The 20000-nt window shown below is 37.6% G+C and overlaps 2 protein-coding genes across 10 annotated transcripts in view; one reads left to right on the top strand and one right to left on the bottom strand.

Annotated features, from left to right (window-relative positions):
- The window catches only part of LOC136856597 (ligand of Numb protein X 2-like), a 582959-nt gene that overhangs the window by 304011 nt on the left and 258948 nt on the right, over nucleotides 1-20000 (bottom strand). The window lies entirely within an intron of this gene.
- LOC136856540 (rho GTPase-activating protein gacV-like) overlaps nucleotides 13825-20000 on the top strand; it is a 60987-nt gene continuing 54811 nt past the window's right edge. Inside the window, exon 1 of the mRNA XM_067134383.1 lies at nucleotides 13825-13995. Coding sequence (XP_066990484.1) covers nucleotides 13825-13995 — 171 coding nt within the window. The remainder of the gene's footprint in view (nucleotides 13996-20000) is intronic.

The raw sequence follows: 20000 nt of genomic DNA, 5'->3' as shown, positions 1-20000 counted from the left end.
ACAAAGTCGGCACGACAGTATTCTTTTCAGAAAACTAAAAAGGGGGATAAAAATGCCGCATAAAAAACTAGCAAGGAAAACACAGACGTGAGCGAAAATAAAAATATCTCGAGGTATTTCATTACGCCAAATCGAAAGCATCCTGGCACGGCAAATTGGAGAATAGAATTACAAACAAGGTAAAACAACGGTTGGCGCTGAATTCGGTTTATTATGCATACAGCACTTGCTGCTACCACTCGCCCAGAGAGAGAGAGAGAGAGAGAGAGAGAGAGAGAGAGTTTTTCACAAAGGAAGAGAGAGAAAGCTTTCCACTATGAGAGAGAGAGAGAGAGAGAGAGAGAGAGAGATAGAGAGAGAGAGCTTTTCACATAGGAGGAGAGAAAGAGAGAGAAAGCTTTTCACTATGAGAGAGAGAGAGATATTTTCACTATAAGAAAAGCTTTTCACCTAGGCGAAAGAGAGAGAGAGAGAGAGAGAGAGAGAGAGAGAGAGAGAGAGAGAGAGAGAGAGAGAGAGAGAGAGAGAGCTTCCACAAAGGCAGGTGCTTGTTTTACCGGACCACCAAATGGAATGCATATACAGGGCTCTCCCAAATTTGCAGTTTCAATTACGTTCTCTTGGTTAAAGAATGTACATAGCTTGAATGAACTCGGCCGGCTATACCTCGCAAACCACGTGGTAAGCGTTTTAAGCCTTCCATATATTCCCATGGATTATTCTGCTAATGAAAAACAAATATTAAATAACTGAATAAAAATAAATCTCAATAAAAGACATATAAAAATCAAACATTTTCTGTCTCTCTCTCATAAGGCATTTTTAATTATGCAATTATTTCATCTCTCTAAGACCAGCCTGAAGGAACATTAATGACAAAGATGTTTAAATGGAAAAAAAAAAAAAGAATGATAGATTCCATCCCCATCAAAAGAGCAGAGGAATCGAACGGAAGAGCAGAAAGAAATAGAAGCTGTGACTAAATTAGGGGATACTCGCCCTTCGGGGATACACAAGGGTACAAAGTACACTCTAGGTCGTTGATGACTGGCAAAGGAGATCCAGAGATCCATTTCAGATCAAAGGCAACTTTTTTTTTTTTTTTTTGAGACTCGAGAAAGCTGTCGTCGTCGACCTTGGGGAAAATATTCTACTTTGGGGAAAATAATGCCGTCGTCGACCTTGGGGAAAATAATGTCGTCGTCGACCTTGGGGAAAATAATGTTGTCGTCGACCTTGAGGAAAATAATGTTGTCGTCGACATTGGGGAAAATAACGTCGTCTACTTTGGGAAAAATAACGTCGTCTACTTTTGGGGAAAATAATGTCGTCGTCGACCTTGGGGAAAATAATGTCGTCGACCCTGGAAAATAATGTCGTCGACCTTGTAATGTCGTCGAACTTAGCGAAAATAATGTTGTCGACCTTGAGGAAAATAATGTCGTCGACCTTTCGGAAAATAATGTCGTCGTCGACCTTACGGAAAATAATGTTGTCGTCGACATTGGGAAAATAATGTCGTCGACCTTGCTGAAAATAATGTCGTCACCGACCTTGAAAAAATGTCGTCGTCCACCTTGGGGAAAATAATGTCGTCGTCAACCTTGAGGAAAATAATGTCATCCGAAGTTACAGAATAGGGAGGAGGAGGAGGAGAAGTCACAGAAGGGGGAAATAGGGAAATGGGACGGGAGGGTTGAACAAAAATAGTTTGAGGAAATGGAACAGGAGGATAAAAGACTTAAAGGACAGGGGAAGGATGAAGGGGTTCGGGAGTCAGCGAAATAAACAAACTTCTCCAAAGAGAGAGAGAGAGAGAGAGAGAGAGAGAGAGAGAGAGAGAGAGAGAGAGAGAGAGAGAGAGAGATTCTCACCGAAACTCACAAAAACAAAAGCCATATATTCACATCAATCACGAGGCAGTCTGAACAAAACATATGGAAGCTTACTACAAAAAATAACTCACAGCATTCTAATAATGCCAAGACAAAACAATTCCACATTTCCAACACCGTTTCCTCACTGGGTCCAAACAAATCGAAAGAAACAAAGGCGTCTTTCAATTTCAACCTCTGCGCCTGAAGTCTCAATTTTTTAAGCTTTTCAAATCATAACTTTATATCACTCTCAATATTTCACCTCCACATACTGATCATCTGAGCATAAAAAAAATATATTCTTTAGAGCACCGCTCATTTTAAATTATGAAAGGGTGAAAAGAGAGATTTATACACAGCGGAAATTCTGAAAGGCGAGAGAGATGATTTTGTGAAAAGACCCAATAATCGTCCATCAGGAGGGAACAAAATAACCTCGGAAGGGGAAAGAGGTCACTGACCTGGAAGAGACGGTAATAAATGAGCTATTCCACAATGGGAAAGATATATCTTTGTTTCATATCAAAATACAAAAAAAAAAAAAAAAAATTCGGAAATGAATGGTTCTGTAAACTCAAATATTATCTTATAATAAAAAATACTTGACAAGTAATGCTGGCGTCAATGTTTCATTTCATATCAAAGTAAGAAGATTGGGAAATGAATGGTTCTTTAAACTCAAATATTATCTTATAATAAAAAAATGGACAAGTAATACCCGCGTCAATGTTTCAATTTTATCTGAGAGACAGAATAAAAAAAAGTTTTGGTTAGGTATTTTGGGTTTAAATTTCACGTTTTGTATTTAGTTCTCGCTCATATTAGCGTTTTTGAGTTTACAGCTGAAGTGTCGCTCATTCTAAAATGTCATAGATAAACATGACAACTGACAATAGTTCAGGTTTTCTATCAAAACCAGTTTTTTTTTATAAACATCTCTTTATCAAAACCAGTTTTTTTATAAACTTATCAAAACCAGTTTTTATCAAAACCAGTTTTTTTTATAAACTTATCCTTTTATCAAAACCAGTTTTTTTATAACCTTATCCCTTTATCAAAAACAGTTTTTTTATATGTATAAACTTATCCCTCGATGTGGATGTAATCACAAAACCGAGGAATCACCAGAAAAAGTTTTTTTTTTCTGTTTCATTTCTCTTTGTGCGCGTGAGAAGGGAAAACGTTATTGGCTTGGAAAGAACAATAATGGAGAGAGAGAGAGAGAGAGAGAGAGAGAGAGAGAGAGAGAGAGAGAGAGAGAGAGAGAGAGAGAGAGAGAGCAAAATGTCTGATAAATAACTTCCGTCTATCATCAAAATAAACGATGTGGAAAAATGCAACTTTTCATTTGGAAATGACAATGAATTACAACGCTCATTCAAGAGAATAATAAACAGCTCAGAATTTTAATTATAAAATGCCGGGAATTTTACATTTCTTTGATATGTACAAGAGTCAACATTCAGGAAAACTTCAATGAAATCTTTGTCTGTCCGCACTTTTCTGTCCGCCCTCAGACCTTGAAAACCACTGAGGCTAGAGGGCTGCAAATTGGTATGTTGATCATCCATCCTCCAATCATCAAACACACCAAATTGCAGCCCTCTAGCCTCAGCAGTTTTTATTTTATTTAAGCTTAATGTTAGCGATAATCGTGCGTCTGGTAACGATATACGACAAGACACCACCCTCTCAGTTCAATCATTTGTCTTTGAGAGAGAGAGAGAGAGAGAGAGAGAGAGAGAGAGAGAGAGAGAGAGAGAGAGAGAGAGAGAGAGAGGTTCCAAAACAATCACAGATAACTTGTCATGATGTATCACTCAGATAAACACACTTGGTAAAATATGAAAAAAAAGTATTGCTGCGATTTTTCTTCAATTATACATTACATTTTTGTATTGGATGTTTCTTTATTTTTTTTAATTCCCAAAAGCAGCAATGAGAAAAATATGAAAGCCAATTTCGGTAGTTTTTGAAAACCTAAATTGACTTTCGAATTCTCAAAAATAAAATATGAAACCCACTTGCAATATTTTCCAAAATTTCGGAAAGAGAAAAGGAAAGAAACACGTAAAAAAAAATGCGCCGAAGTTTCTTCGGCGCAATCGAGTTTTCTGTACAGCGATTAATCAATGCCACCGAAAACAATCAATCTTTCGGTGGTCTCGGTATAATCCTGTATGACCCGCTAGCCATGATGCTTTAATTACGGCACGTTGGTGGCCTGTTCTGTATCGTTGCCAGACGCGCGATTATGGGTAACTTCAATCTTAAATAAAATAAAAACTACTGAGGCTGGATGGCTGCAATTTGGTATGTTTGATGACTGGAGGGTGGATGATCAACATACCAATTTGCAGCCCTCTAGCCTCATTAGTTTTTAAGATCTGAGGGTGGACAGAAAAAGTGCGGACGGACGGACAACAGATTTATGAATATGACACACCACCAACGACTCTCTCTAGTCATTATGAAGCCCTAAAACCTTTGTTTACCAGCCCTAAGTTTTTTTTTTTTTTTAGTTTTCTGTGGGACAAAAATGATCTCCCTCGCCTTTGTAAATAATTACAAAGCGCAAATCACCATCCAGAGGGAACAAAAACCTTTCTTCTTCATATTTTTCTCTTCTCATTGAAAGCGAGTGAGGGGAAAGTGTTATTGACCAGAAAACACAATAATGGATGAACGATTCCAGAATGGCGCGGAATGGGAATAATATATAACTTTGTTGAATAGCAAAATAAAAAGACAAGGAAAAATAAAAATGTATAAAGTATTCCTCCAGAAACATCAGCGACTTGAATAAAATCTTAGATGAAATGACTAAAAATCTCTAAAGGTTTAAATTCATAATTCAGACAAAATTATGCAAGCTTCAAAAAGACAAAATAAATAAATACATTCAAAATCCATAGAAAATTCAGGAAAACAAAAACAATAAAAAAATAATGTCTTTAATTTTTGTTTCAGTTTTCGTAAAATTCTATGCATTTTTAATCTATTAGTGTATTTTGTTTTTGTTTTAAAATATTTCAAAGTTTTCATAAATCCTGATTTCATTTTGAATTTTAATTTCTAGATTTGAATCCAGGACTGTGTCTTCAGCTGTGATACAATATCACCCACACCCGCCCGATTCAATCGTTGGTGGTTGAGAGAGAGAGAGAGAGAGAGAGAGAGAGAGAGAGAGAGAGAGAGAGAGAACTGTAACACAAGCTAGTACATCTGTGGGATTAAGATGAAAATTCAACTGTGAGAGAGAGAGAGAGAGAGAGAGCGCGCACATCTGTGGCATTAAAACAGAAATTCAACTGTGTGTGTGAGAGAGAGAGAGAGAGAGAGAGAGAGAGAGAGAGAGAGAGAACATCTGTGGCATTGAAAACGAAATTCAACTGTGAGAGAGAGAGAGAGAGAGACAGAGAGACAGAGAGAGAGGGTGGACCAATTCGTCCATTTCCTTCTCATCAGAGCGATTGTCCAACTCCCCACAGACTCTCCCTCTGACTGAGGGCCTAATTCTCATTTTCATTCCGACGGCTCACTTCGCCCTCACAACTCCCAGAACAATTTCACTATCACTTCAGGGGGAATGCCATACAACGCACTGCTGTACCTGTAGTACAAACTAGTATACATACTTACACATATACACATACCATACATACATACATACATACATACATATATATATATGTATATTGGCTTTCTTATAAATGATTTATTTCCCAAAATACCTTAAATTTGAATAAACAATGAACTCTCTGATAAATCAGCCACAACTAATCTCTCATAGAACTGACAAAGTAATGAAAAAAATTCAAGTCATATAAATTTTCAATTCAATCTGTTTTAAACTTTACCTGTTAAATGAAGTGACAAATTCTACTAAGAATGAAGAGTTTTTCGTAGTCATTACTTCGGTCCCTAGCTGCAACCCCTTTCGTTCCTTTTACTGTACCTCCTTTCATATTCTCTCTTCCATCTTACTTTCCTCAACCCTCTCTTAACAATTGATTCATAGCGCAAATGCTTTGAGGTTTTCCTCCTGTTACACCTTTCAGACCTTCTTACTGTCAATTTCCGTTTCAGCGCTGAATGACCTCACTGGTCCCAGTGCTTGGCCTTTGGCCTAAATTCTATATTCAATTCAATTCAATCAAAATGCTAGGAAAGAGTGGAAAGTAAGATGGAAGAAAGAGAATATGAATGGAGGTGCAGTAAAAGGAATGAAAGGGTAGCAGGTAGGGGCCTAAGGAAGGGACGCTGCAAAGAACCTTGAGTAATGCTTACAGTGCACCGCAAGAGGTAACATTGCCGGCACTAGGCCCCGTAATATTCTTGCGACCGAAATCACGATGTTAGGAAAAATAAACTTTTGAGAGAGAGAGAGAGAGAGAGAGAGAGAGAGAGAGAGAGAGAGAGAGAGAGAGGTTAATGTATGTTTTCGCAGTACAGAATTCAATTTCATTGTTTTTACGAGAGAGAGAGAGAGAGAGAGAGAGAGAGAGAGAGAGAGAGAGAGAGAGAGAGAGAGAGAGAGAGAGAGGTTAATGTTTTCGTAGTATGGAAATTCTTTTTTATTGTTTTTACAAGAGAGAGAGAGAGAGAGAGAGAGAGAAAGCACACATCCCTTAACATACAAACAACGCCGCAGAACAAGTACAATGCAACCAGAACAAGAACACTACAAGTACAATACGAATACAACGCAAGTACAATACAAACGACTCTAAGGTCCACATTAATCTCCGCAAAGCCAAAATTTAATCCCATTTAGCTTAACTAGCACTGTCTCGTTTCCCTCCCAAGATCCTTCGGGATCCTTCGAGATCCTTCGGGGAGTTATGACGTAATGACGACAGAATCCTCTATATACACATTCATACATTAAAGCACATAAGTATATGCAACGATAACATTAAATTATACACGTGCATACTTTAAAAACCATTTATACATACGTATACAAGTATACATATAGAAAGAACAAGAATGTCACTTTAAAAATCTCTCTCTCTGTCTCTCTCTCTCTCTCAAAAAACAATTTTAAAAATCCCATAATACGAAAACATTATCTCTCCCTCTCTCTCTCTCTCTCTCTCAAAAACAACTAAAAGGAATCCCATGCTATGAAAACATTATCTCTCTCTCTCTCTCTCTCTCTCTCTCTGAAAAATCTCTCTCTCTCTCTCTCTCTCTCTCTCTCTCTCTCTCTCTCTCTCTCTCTCTCTCTCTGTGTCGTAGAAAAACAAAAACAATAAAAAGAATTTCCATACTACGAAAATTATCTCTCTCTCTCTCTCTCTCTCTACGAAAACATTATTATTTCTCTTCCGAAAAAGAATTTCCTCGACCGTAAATCTCCCGTCTTTTGTTTTAGAATTATAGCCGGGTATTTTTTTTAATCAAAAGTGAAGGAAAATGGAAATGAGAAGTCTCAGTAGAAAAGATTTCCGACGTCACAAGATTTCCTTCTCTACACCAAAAAAAAAAAAAAAAAAACCTACCCCGACCTTAAAAAAAATGTTTCCAAAATTCTTGTCCCTTTTAATATAAAGTGACTTTTGACATAACAGCACTTCTTGTCATTACTATCATATAATTAACTTTGCACTCGTTAATACTATATTTTATGGCATTTGAATACCTCACGGTACTTTAGTTACCTTCTATTCCAAGCATTCCCGTTTTCGCCGCTTGGAATATTATAAAGTCTAATTCTGCCTGAAAAGTGGGAATTGTTCGAAAGTGTTCCTGTATCCAGAGATACGATTGTATTAAAGCACCTTCGGTTTTTCCATTCAATCAGAAATCAAATACCACCTCAATCTTCTTTGAAATGGAGTATAGAATTTTGGCCAAAGGCCAAGCACTGGAACCTATGAGGTCATTCAGCCCTGAAAGGAAATTGAGAGTAGGTGGGTTTGAAAGGTGTAACAGGAAGAAAACCTCGCAGTTGCACTATGAATCAACTGTTAAGAGAGAGTGGATATTTCCACCCGTGACTTGGTTAGCCAGAGTCAAATGGTCTCTTAGGTACGATTTATCAGCCTTTTTATTATTATTATTATTATTATTATTATTATTATTATTATTATTATTAATCAGAAGATGAAACCTATTCATGTGGAACAAGCGGAGCTTCCAAAGAATTTTCTCTCTTCACAATAATAATAATAATAATAATAATAATAATAATAATAATAATAATAATAATAATAATAATAATAATAATAATAATATAACGTTTATTTTGAATTTACCAACTCAAAATTATATAACAGCAATAATAATACTGGTAATGATTACTACTGTTATAATTAATAGCTGATAAATTCAAAATAGACAATTATTATTATTATTATTATTATTATTATTACTATTATTATTATTATTATTATTATTATTATTATTATTATTATTATTCCTAGCTGATAAATTCAAAATAGACAATTATTATTATTATAATTATTATTATTATTATTAAATTATTATTAATTATTATTATTATTATTATTATTATTATTATTATTAGTCCCTCAGACACCGACAATTATTCCATTCTCCATCAAAACTCTTGGGAGAATACTCGTCTCTCCTTCAGATGCCACTGAATTCCTCTCAATAGTAACTCGACAACTCCTACCGTGTGTGTGAAACCTACAATAAAAAAATAAAAGCAACTCCAGAGAAAAAGACTTCGCACAGTCAATATGGTATTCTGCACGCTTCCTCTACGCTGCCTCGATATTCAGTGGGGCGAAAATACAAGAGAGAGAGAGAGAGAGAGAGAGAGAGAGAGAGAGAGAGAGAGAGAGAGAGAGAGAGAGAGTTGGTTTTGAAACCCTAGCCGAAAGGGGGAAAGCGTTGCGCAATCCATATACTTCATCTTCCCAACAGGCAGGAGAGAGAGAGAGAGAGAGAGAGAGAGAGAGAGAGAGAGAGAGAGAGAGAGAGAGAGAGAGAGAGAGAGCAGTTGGACAGAAAATACGCCTCTCTTATACTGGGTAGGAATTTGAGATTAGCTTTCAGTCCGGTAAAGGACTTCTTCGACCGGGAATGAATCAGGAAGAAGAAGAAGAAGAAGAAGAAGAAGAAGAAAAGATAAGCAAAATTTTGTCAAGTCAGCATTTGAAAATAAATAAACTCAACTTTATGAGAGAGAGAGAGAGAGAGAGAGAGAGAGAGAGAGAGAGAGAGAGAGAGAGAGAGAGAGAGGAGGAGGAGGAGGAGGAGGAGGAGGAGGAGGAGGAGGAGGAGGAGGAGGAGGAGGAGGAGGAGGAGGAGGAGGAGGAGGAGGAGGAGGAGGAGGAGGAGGAGAAGATAAACAAAATTTTGCCAAGTCAGCATTCTGAGATGTGGGTCAAACATGTAAAGGAATAAAATAAATAAAACGAATTATATCCGAGAGAGAGAGAGAGAGAGAGAGAGAGAGAAGAAGAAGAAGAAGAAGAAGAAGAAGAAGAAGAAGAAGAAGAAGAAGAAGAAGAAGATAACATTTTGTCAAGTCAGCATTTTGAAAATGAGTAAAATCAACTAAATTTATATTCACTTTAGAAAAGAGAGAGAGAGGAAAAAATTATAAATCAGCATTTTAAAATTAAGTAAAAGCAACTATATCCTCCTGAGAGAGAGAGAGAGAGAGAGAGAGAGAGAGAGAGAGAGAGAGAGAGAGAGAGAGAGAGAGAGAGAGAGAGGCAAAATTTTGCGAAGTCAGCGTTTTGAAGATGAATAAAATCAACTATATTCTCTTCCAGAGAGAGAGAGAGAGAGAGAGAGAGAGAGAGAGAGAGAGAGAGAGAGAGAGAGAGAGAGACTCCAGTTCCCATCTCCCAGCCTCTAATTATTCCAGGCCTTCCTCCTAGTTTCCTCCTGCAAACCAAGAGAAAAGCAGCGAAGCGTCTGCTGAGGAAACGTGGCGTCTTGTGAGGAATGTTGAATGAGATGACCACCTCATTTCTCTTGTACCCCCACCAACGGCTTAGATAGGTAGGGGAAGGAGAGAGAGAGAGAGAGAGAGAGAGAGAGAGAGAGAGAGAGAGAGAGAGAGAGAGAGAGAGAGAGAGAGAGATAAAAATTTTTGCCAAGTCAGCATTTTGAAAAGTGGCACAAATATATAGAAAAAGAAAATAGATGAAAGTAACTACATTCTCTTGAGAGAGAGAGAGAGAGAGAGAGAGAGAGAGAGAGAGAGAGAGAGAGAGAGAGAGAGAGAGAGGTGACTATTTCAAACAATTACATACACTAACAAAATTATATTTTCCGACAACTTTGGAGATAGAGAGAGAGAGAGAGAGAGAGAGAGAGAGAGAGAGAGAGAGAGAGAGAGAGAGAGAGAGAGAGAGAGAAAAGGTGACTATTTCAAACTATTCCACGTACAAACAAAATGAACTTTCCGAAAAACTACAGCTTTTGACAGTTAGAAGAAGGAGAGAGAGAGAGAGAGAGAGAGAGAGAGAGAGAGAGAGAGAGAAAAAATATGACTATTTCAAACAATCCTATGTACAGACGAAAACACCCCTTACAAAATAAACGATTTACCAAAAAAAACAAAAAAAATCACTTCTTGCAATAACGACCACTTTCTTCCGAAAGCATGCATCAAGGTTCTCGTTAACTCCAACCTGAAAGTTACATCAAGTCGAGAGGAGAAAGTGGATGTCTCACAGGGGGAAAGAGGGTGGGGGAGAAGAAAGGGGGTAGGAACCCCCCCTTGGACGAGTTCAGGCTCCCAACTTCTGCACAACAATGGACAACTTGAAATGACACCCCCGCCCCCCCCTTCCGAAGTTGTTTCATTAACAGCAAGCAGTTTAATCACATTTCAATGATTTCATCAGGGACACTTCCAACTTGAAAGGACAACAAGTTTCGACGAAGCTACAACGTACTAGGCTTGACGGTTTATACGTGAACGGAACTCAAAATCAACTAATTAACTTATATTCTCTATAGCATTATTCCAATTTAATTCATTTCAGAATTATCTGAATAATCTGAAATATTAACACAGTCATAGTAAATCAGTATAACAGTCATATAAATTATAACGTAAGATTAATAAAAATTCATATTCTATAGTATTTCTTCAATTTGATTTGTTACAGAAATATACGGATAACATAAAATACTAACAATCACAGTAATCCAGTATAACAGTCATATAACACAAGATTAATGAAATATCCACGATATTTTGTTTCAATCAGATTTATAAATAAACAAAAGTGTCTCTGAACAAAACCACAACAAACAATGGAGCCTAAAATGGTGAATTTATCATTAAATGTACAATAAACAACCACAGACTCAACTATTCCTTAAACATACCATTCGCCATAAATCATATTTCAACAATTCATCATGATCATTCAAAGACGTGCTTCTAGTCATACAGACTACTTAAAATAAATTTTTATATAAATATCCGAATTTTTCCTATACTGCTTTTTTCAAAGAACTCGCAAGATTTGTCTTAAAATACTAATATACTTGATTGAAATGCTCTTACTTTTACCAAATGCATCACTAAATCTGACACCAATGGCTGGTTTGGGTGGGTAAACATCTAAGCTGCAATTTGGTGTGTTTGATGATTGGAGGATGGATGATCAACATACCAATTTACAGCCCTCTAGCCTAAGTAGTTTTTAAGATCTGAGGGCGGACAGGAAAAAAGTGCGGACGGACAGACAAAGCCGGCACAATATTTTTCTGTTACAGAAAAATAAAAAGTTCAGAGAAGACTTAGATCTTAGAAAATCTGTTAATTTAAGAAAACCATTTAAGAGCAATATAAAAGAAAGCAAATGAACAACACCCCCTCAAAAAAATAGAGGAATGACGTAATACCCTGGACGGATGGAGCTGGCACCTTCCGCCGAAAGTATATTATGAATGAATAAGAGTCGCTCAATCCCCGGCGCAGTGTGAAAAATCGCTGACGGTCGAGCGAGCATCTTATAAGTCTTCACGGCAGAATAAAATTCGCTTGTTCGCTTCACTCTCGGGAAATAAAATGGTCCGATTTTTGGTTAATGGCGCTGAGAACATCAGTTTCGGAGGGGCGGTATTTATGCAGCACCTATAAAACTCAACGCGGCGGAAGAAACGACCTATGTAGAAATTATGCCCCGATGATGACGGTCAAAAAAGACGGGAGAATAGTTTTTCTTTTCCCAGGAGAAAATTTCCTTGGAAGAGAGACAATATATTCGATATATTCGTTCTGCGGTTGTCCATGAAAAATATATTCGTTCTGCGATTGTCCCGGAAAAATATATATTCGTTTTGCGATTGTCTAGGAAAAATATATTCGCTCTGCGATCGTCTGGGAAAAATATATTCGTTTTGCGAAAAATACATTAGTTCTGCAATTGTCTAGGAAAAATATATTCGTTCTGCGATTGTCTAGGAAAAATATATTAGTTCTGCGATTGTCTAGGAAAAATATATTCGTTCTGCTATTGTCTAGGAAAAATATATTCGTTCTGTGACTGTCGAGGAAAAATATATTCGTTCTGCAATTGTTTAGGAAAAATATTATTCGTTCTGCGAATCTCCTAGAAAAGAATGGGAGAAAGATCTGATAATTGACATTTTCTTGCTTTCATTTTTGCTTAAAACATTTTTGCTAATTATGAAACTTGATTGGGAACTCGAGAATAAAACAAAACAACAACTGAGCGCGCTGGTATAAAAACCATCGATAATTCCCCAAAATGGACGCCAAAGAACAGCCATTTTGATTTTCTTCCAGAAAAGTTGCAAAAATTATTGCAAAACTTGGGATATGTTCATATTATGACGGCAATTTCGAGCCGAATAATGGCAATATGAACCCATGCATTATAAAATTGACTACAATCTTTGTGACTGTAAAAAATAAATATATAAGTAAATAAAAACCAATATATAAATTGAGATCTTACGTACTTTCTTGATTTTTCTTCAAAAGATCAGATCAAAATTCAGCAAAAAAAAATACATAAATCATTCCAAAACGTTCCCTGTTTTCAGAAGGTTTACAAAAATTCAAGATGGCCTACACTTCACCTACAAAAAAAAAAAAAAATCTATGCCCAACACTTCACCTACAAAAAAAATCTATGCCCAACACTTCACCTACAAAAAAATCTATAACCAACACTTCACCTACAAAAAAAATCTATGCCCAACATTTCACCTACAAAAAAAAAAAAAAAAAAAAAATAGGATTCAAGTCCCAAAAAAGAAGACATAAACCTATCATTCTGCAAAGTTCCCTGATTTCTGAAGACTTACAAAAAAAAATAAAAAAATTCAATATGGCCTACAATTCTACGAATAAAAAAAAAATAGGATCTATGTCCTACATGTCCCAATTCCAGCTCACTACCTCACACTATCCCCTAGATCTGAGTGAGAGGGGAAGACTTATACAGTTCTGAGGGTTTCGGCAACTCCCCTGCAGAGGATAAAATCACGGAGAAGGAGAGTGAGGGGAGAAAGATAGAGATAGAGAAAGATAGAGAGAGAGATAAGGCGTGGAAATAAAAATGTCTGTTATGACCAATGCCTTTATGAAAGAACGTAGAATAAAATATAAGTACAAAGGCTACGAATGATTAAGTGATAACAAACGTGCGTCCACACACATAGATAGATAGATAGATAGATAGATAGATAGATAGATAGATAGATAGATAGATAGATAGAAGAGTCAAGAGACCCAAAGGCGTTTTCTCGGAACAGTCTTAACTAACCAGAAACCGCTGTTCGTTCGGTATTTGATAAGCAAATACACAAATAGCAAAAGTAGCGGTAATAACAGAAAAAGTAGCAATAATAACCGTAGTAATAGGGAGAGGAGGAGGAGGAGGAGGAGGACTAATAAACCACTTCTGAAACCTAATCCCTTGTAATCTCCACCAACTGGGTAAGGGTTTAATGCCAGATGGTTAAGTGAATGGGGAGAGGCAGCGAGGGATGGAAGATCCTAGAGAAGTACATGGAGGAGGAGGAGGAGGAGGAGGAGGAGGAGGAGGAGGAGGAGGAGGAGGAAGAAGAACAAGAGGAGGATGAGGATGAGGAGGAGGAACAAGAGGAGGAAGAGGAAGAGGAGGAACAAGCGGAGGAGGTACTCGACCCTCTTTGAAGAAGAAGAAGAAAACGAGGAAGAAGAAGAAGGAGAAGGAACAAGAGGAGAAGGAACAAGAGAAGAAGGAGGGACAAGAGGAGGAGAAGGAGGAACAAGAGGAGGAGGAGGAGGAGGAGAAGGAAGGGGAATGGTAGAAATCCTGCCAAGAACAAGGCGGAAGGGGAAATTCCCATCGCGTAACATGGGATTTGCATGTATCGAATGTAACGCACTCAAAGGACTGGGGTGGGGTGTCTGGGTGGGAGCCAGGACCAAGACCTCCCGAGGCTGCTACAACGCCTGCTGCAGAGACGCGCCAAAGGGCTCGAGACGCCCTCGTAAGAGGATTTGGTGGAAGTACTCGAGAGGTACTAAAGAGATATTGCCGAGCGGATGCATCTAAGTCTGAGCGGTGTCTGGAAATGCTCAAACTTCCCCTCTTTGAAGGTCTCGACTGAAACCTAATCTTACCTCAATTAACACCTGCATGAAAGATGTATTTATATAAGTTATAGCAATTTAATTTTGACACCTGCATACAATAAGTTACAATCAGCAGATAAACAAGTAAAAAATGCGTCGAAGTTTCTTCGGGGCGATCGAGTTTTCTGTACAGCCGCTACCGCGTATAATCAAGGCCACCGAATATAGATCTATCTTTCGGTGGTCTCGGTATAATGCTGTATGAGAGGCGACCCATGAAACTTTAACCACGGCCCGGTGGTGGCATGGCCTATATCGTTGCCAGAAGCACGATTATGGCTAACTTTAACCTTAAATAAAATAAAAACTACTGAGGCTAGAGGGTTGCAATTTGGTATGTTTGATGAGTGGAGGGTGGATTATCAATATGCCAATTTGCAGCCTTCTAGCCTCAGTAGCGTTTAATAATTAAATTCTTTTAAATAAATGTGATCTTTCTGTATTTCCCTTTACCTTCTCTTACTTTCTAATGAGCACCAAATTTTTGGAAGCTTAAATTTCAAGTTAATGGCTCCTTTGGTGGGCTTGTTCCATATGAACAGGGTCCATCTTCTGAATCATAATAATAATAATAATAATAATAATAATAATAATAATAATAATAATAATAATAATAAAGGCAGTCATTCGCTTATTACCGATTTCTACCAAAACCACTTTATGTTCTATCAAAATAAAAATTCTTAAAGAAAGGAGTTACCGCCTAATTTCACGCGGAATCGGTGTCAGTACACAAAAAGGACGAACGAACTGCGGTGGGCATAAAGTAACAAAGCACCACTGAAAAAAAAAAATACTGAATAAAAAAATGAAAACGCATAAACAAGACAATAACAAAACCGCCACTAAAACAAAATGACTGTGAAGCGTCGTCCTGCTAAAACCATCCAATGAAAATAAATACAAACTCCCATTGCACTCATTACCACATCAAAGCCTGGCGATAAAATTGGACAGACGCGTTCACCAGCGCTATTAGGGGACGCCTGAACGCGAAAGGACCCCAACAAACTTTTAGTTTAGGGAAAAACGCACAGCCTGTTTCCGAAAGGGCGCGCCGATGTGCCTCCCCAGAGGTCAACTCGTTTCAGAACCTTGGTTTAAGAGGGTAAATGTGGTAACTTCTTGACCAAAACTAAATCTAGCTAGAAAAGATCGAATTGAACTGAATACAGATTTTAGGCCAAAGGCCAAGCACTGGGACCTATGGAGGTCATTCAGTGCTGAAACGGAAATTGACAGTAAGAGGTCTGAAAGGTGTAACAGGAGGAAAACCTCAAAGCAGTTACACTATGAATCAACTGTTAGGAGAGGCTGGAAAGTGAGATGGAAGAAAGAGAATATGAAAGGAGGTACAGTAAAAGGAACGAAAGGGGTGCAGCTAGATGCCGAAGGCACGCTGCAAAGAACCTTAAGTAATGCCTACAGTGCACCGCATGAGTTGCACTAACGGCACTAGCCCCCTACGGGGAGCTAGAAAGAACGGAGGGTTTTTGATGATTTTGGTGGAAAAATTCACACCATAATCCTTTCTAACTCTGATAAATTTTAATTAAACATCATTGCAGTTTTGGTGTGGTTTCCATCACAGCAATCGTCCAATCTCAACTCAATCCCAAACTAAAGACAATAATGCTGCCCTGAAATGGAAAACTGCAGTATCAGCAAAATTTTCGAATTTGAGACATGCCACCTATTGGGCCCGTGAAACACTAACTACAAAGTTACTGCAGTTTCAGGATGATTCTTCAATGCTTTATTTGCAGTACCTGCAAAATCAGTAGTAAGGCAAGGGAAAACTGCAGTATCTATCATTTTTCTCAGTTCTGTATTTTTGCAGATACTGCAGTCTTCCATTTTAGGGCAGAATGATCCTTACGTGACATCTTGAATAATTTTCATCAAGCTTCATCAAACCTTTTCGTTACTTTTTATGAAATTCTGCTAAGAGACAGACAGACGTACGGACAAACCCAACTATAATAAACTTGACTTCCAGCATAAAGATGAGAAATATATAGACCACAATATTAAAAAAAGATAAAAGATTTCAAGGTTTCCAGATAAATGGCGCATTTGACCTCCTCAGCTGTTATTCACTGCTTGTTTTTCCACACCATAGAGAATCCCCTGGCTTACTGCATTTAACTACTCTCTCTCTCTCTCTCTCTCTCTCTCTCTCTCTCTCTCTCTCTCTCTCTCTCTCTCTCTCTCTCTCTCTCATATCATAAACCAGATTATATATTTCTGTCAATAATTATAAACACACACAAGAAACAACAGGCAGATTTATAAATATAATATAAAATATAGCCATCTAAAATTACTCTGTTCAGCCTCAAAGAAAAATAAAATGAGAATTCATACATTACCATATCTCGTATTTTACAAACTAGTAGGCCTTCAGAGCTTCCTTACCTGAAAAAATAAAAATAAATTAGTGATTGTTATTTTCTTTAAAAAAAAAAAAGATAAACTTTTCAAATGAATACTTCGCCAGAAAAAGGATTCACAAAAATCCTCCTCGAAGAACTAAAATATCTCTCTCTCTCTCTCTCTCTCTCTCTCTCTCTCTCTCTCTCTCTCTCTCTCTCTCTCTCTCTGTGTGTGTGTGTGTGTGTGTTTGTGCATGTTATAATAGGAGCCATCTGCAATTTTTTTAAAACTAGCAATCCTTATATTTCGCAATATCCTCTCTCTCTCTCTCTCTCTCTCTCTCTCTCTGTGTGTGTGTGTGTGTGTGTGTTCATATTATGACTAATAAGAGCAATCTGCAATTTTTGAAAAAGCAATCCTTATAATTCAATATCCTCCCTCCTCCTCCTCCTCCTCCTCCCTCCTCCTCCTCCTCCTCCTCCTCCTCCTCCTCCTCCTCCTCCTCCTTTTCCTCCTCCTCCTCCTCCTCTTCTTCTTCTTCTTCTTTTCTTCTTCTTCCTCTCTCTCTTCGCAGTCTCTCTTTCTCTCTCTCTCTCTCTCTCTCTCTCTCTCTCTCTCTCTCTCTGTGACGCAAACAAAAAGAATCCTTCTCGCCTCTCAATGCCCTCGCAACCTCCTCACACGTCAATGAGACGCGCCCACAAAAAAAGCGACTAACCCCATAACCTCATAACTCTCACTTTGCATAAAGTTATGCAAATGACCCCCATACGCGGCATTCCTTTCGGGCACTCCACCGTGAGTGACAGGTATGCAACAAGAAGCGAACCGTTGCTTTACACCTGAATGAGTGAGCGCCGCGCCTCTCAGAGTGCCAACAGGTTCATTCTTCAAAATGAAGAGTGGCACACCTTGGGCATATTATTATTCCCGTCCTCGGTGTCGCGTGCGTTCATTTGTTCGCGTCAGGAGATTTCCATTCATCTCCGTCCAAGTGTTTGACGTCGTTAATAATAATAATAATAATAATAATAATAATAATAATAATAATAATAATAATAATAATAATAAATTTTAATAATAATTTTCATTCATCTTCGTCCAACTGTTTTCGTCGTTAATAATAATAATAATAATAATAATAATAATAATAATAATAATAATAATAATAATAATAATTAATAATAATAATAATAATTTCCAATCATCTCGTCCAACTGTTTTCGTCGTTTAAATAATAATAATAATAATAATAATAATAATAATAATAATAATAATAATTCTTTAATAATCTCATTCTTTCATCTTCAATTTTTGCGTTCTAAAACTTCCATTCATCTTAGCCCAGACGCTGACTATGAAAAAATCTCCATTCATCTTAACCACTTCCTAGGCAACACCAAATTCACAGGCCGAGAAGAAATCTCCAATATGACAAGCGAGGGAATGTCTGTTATTTCTTCCTTGCCCTCTCTTTCTTTCTTTCTAAAATCCACATCTGCTACCCACTACAGTCGACTGACCAATGGGTGCCAAATTCACTGCGTAGGTTTGCAGAGGCAAGAGAGATTTCTAAGAGAGTGAGTTTCTAATCGTCACATCCTTTCCCAGGAATGAATTCGGGATGTCTAGTTACAGAGGCAAAGAGAGAGAGAGAGAGAGAGAGAGAGAGACGGTGAGTATTTCAAAGATTCCAGAGAAATAGAGAGAGAGAGAGAGAGAGAGAGAGAGAGAGAGAGAGACGGTGACTATTTCAAACTATTCCATGAACAAACAAAAATGAACTTTCCGAAATAATTATTGCTTTTGGTAGCTAGAAGAAGAAGAAAGAGAGAGTCAGAAGAAGTAGAGAGAGAGAGAGAGAGAGAAGGTACCTATTTCAAACTATTAAAACAAAAATGAATTTTCCGAAAAACTACTGCTTTTGAGAGAGAGAGAGAGAGAGAGAGAGAGAGAGAGAGAGAGAGAGAGAGAGAGAGAGAGAGAAGGTGACTATTTCAAACTATTCCATTTACAAACAAAAATGAATTTTCCAAAAAAAATATTGCTTTTGATAAAAGAAGAAGAAGAAGAGAGAGAGAGAGAGAGAGAGAGAGAGAGAGAGAGAGAGAGAGAGAGAGAGAGAGAGCGAACATCTGAAAACCAGTGACACGGCATACAGGAAAAATACAAAAAAAAAAAAATAAAAAAATAAAAATTAATATCACAGAAGTAAAAAAAAAAATAAAAAAAATAAAAAACGCGAGCGCAGTACCAACTAAAAAAAAAAATTCCCAACACCAATATTCTTAATGGCAGTAGAGAGGACGCTAATAGCATTACAAATAATTAAACGCCCCGCTGTACCGGCATTAATATGACTTACATCCCGTGCCAGAAATATTCGACAAAAAAATATATATATAAATTTACAGGTATGAACAAAATAATAATAGTAATAGTAATAATGATAGTAATCAAGTAGTAATAATGATAGCAGTGGAGCAACGCAGTCTGACGGAGAGAATATGACCTTAAAAAATGAGAAACGATCATTTTTATTCAATATGAAATTCGATTAAAAATGCAAGGGAATGCCATCTCTTGCTTTTTAATAAGAACTTGGAAATACAGAGGAAATGAGAGAGAGAGAGAGAGAGAGAGAGAGAGAGAGAGAGAGAGAGAGAGAGAGAGAGAGAGAGAGGAGGGGGAACTACAATTCAGTTGTATTGGTATTTGTTCACGCTAAATCCATTTCAAGAACTATTTCTAGACAGACAGACAGAGAGAGAGAGAGAGAGAGAGAGAGAGAGAGAGAGAGAGAGAGAGAGAGAGAGAGAGATCCCAGATATACAAAGCAATATCGTTTAGTATCTATGCGCCATGCCAACAAACATTTCACTCTAAACCCATCAGCAGAAATCCAGATACGTTAAAACCACAGTCCGCTGGTATAGTGGTTAGCGTCGTGGAATGCCACTCGGATGTCAAGGGTTCGCGTCTCCCCCAGGGCGATGAAAAATCACTGGTTCTATATCATGATCAGTTACTGCTGCAGTGTGGGCGTGTCTGCTGCGGTGGGAGGTTGAAACAAACATTCTTTGGAAGCTTGAATTTCAAGTCAATGGTTCCTGTGAATAGGTTTCATCTACTGAAATAATAATAAT

Source organism: Macrobrachium rosenbergii, chromosome 36 (genome assembly GCF_040412425.1).
Source record: "Macrobrachium rosenbergii isolate ZJJX-2024 chromosome 36, ASM4041242v1, whole genome shotgun sequence".
Lineage (NCBI taxonomy): Eukaryota > Metazoa > Arthropoda > Malacostraca > Decapoda > Palaemonidae > Macrobrachium > Macrobrachium rosenbergii.
This window is presented reverse-complemented; position numbering and strand designations above follow the sequence as displayed.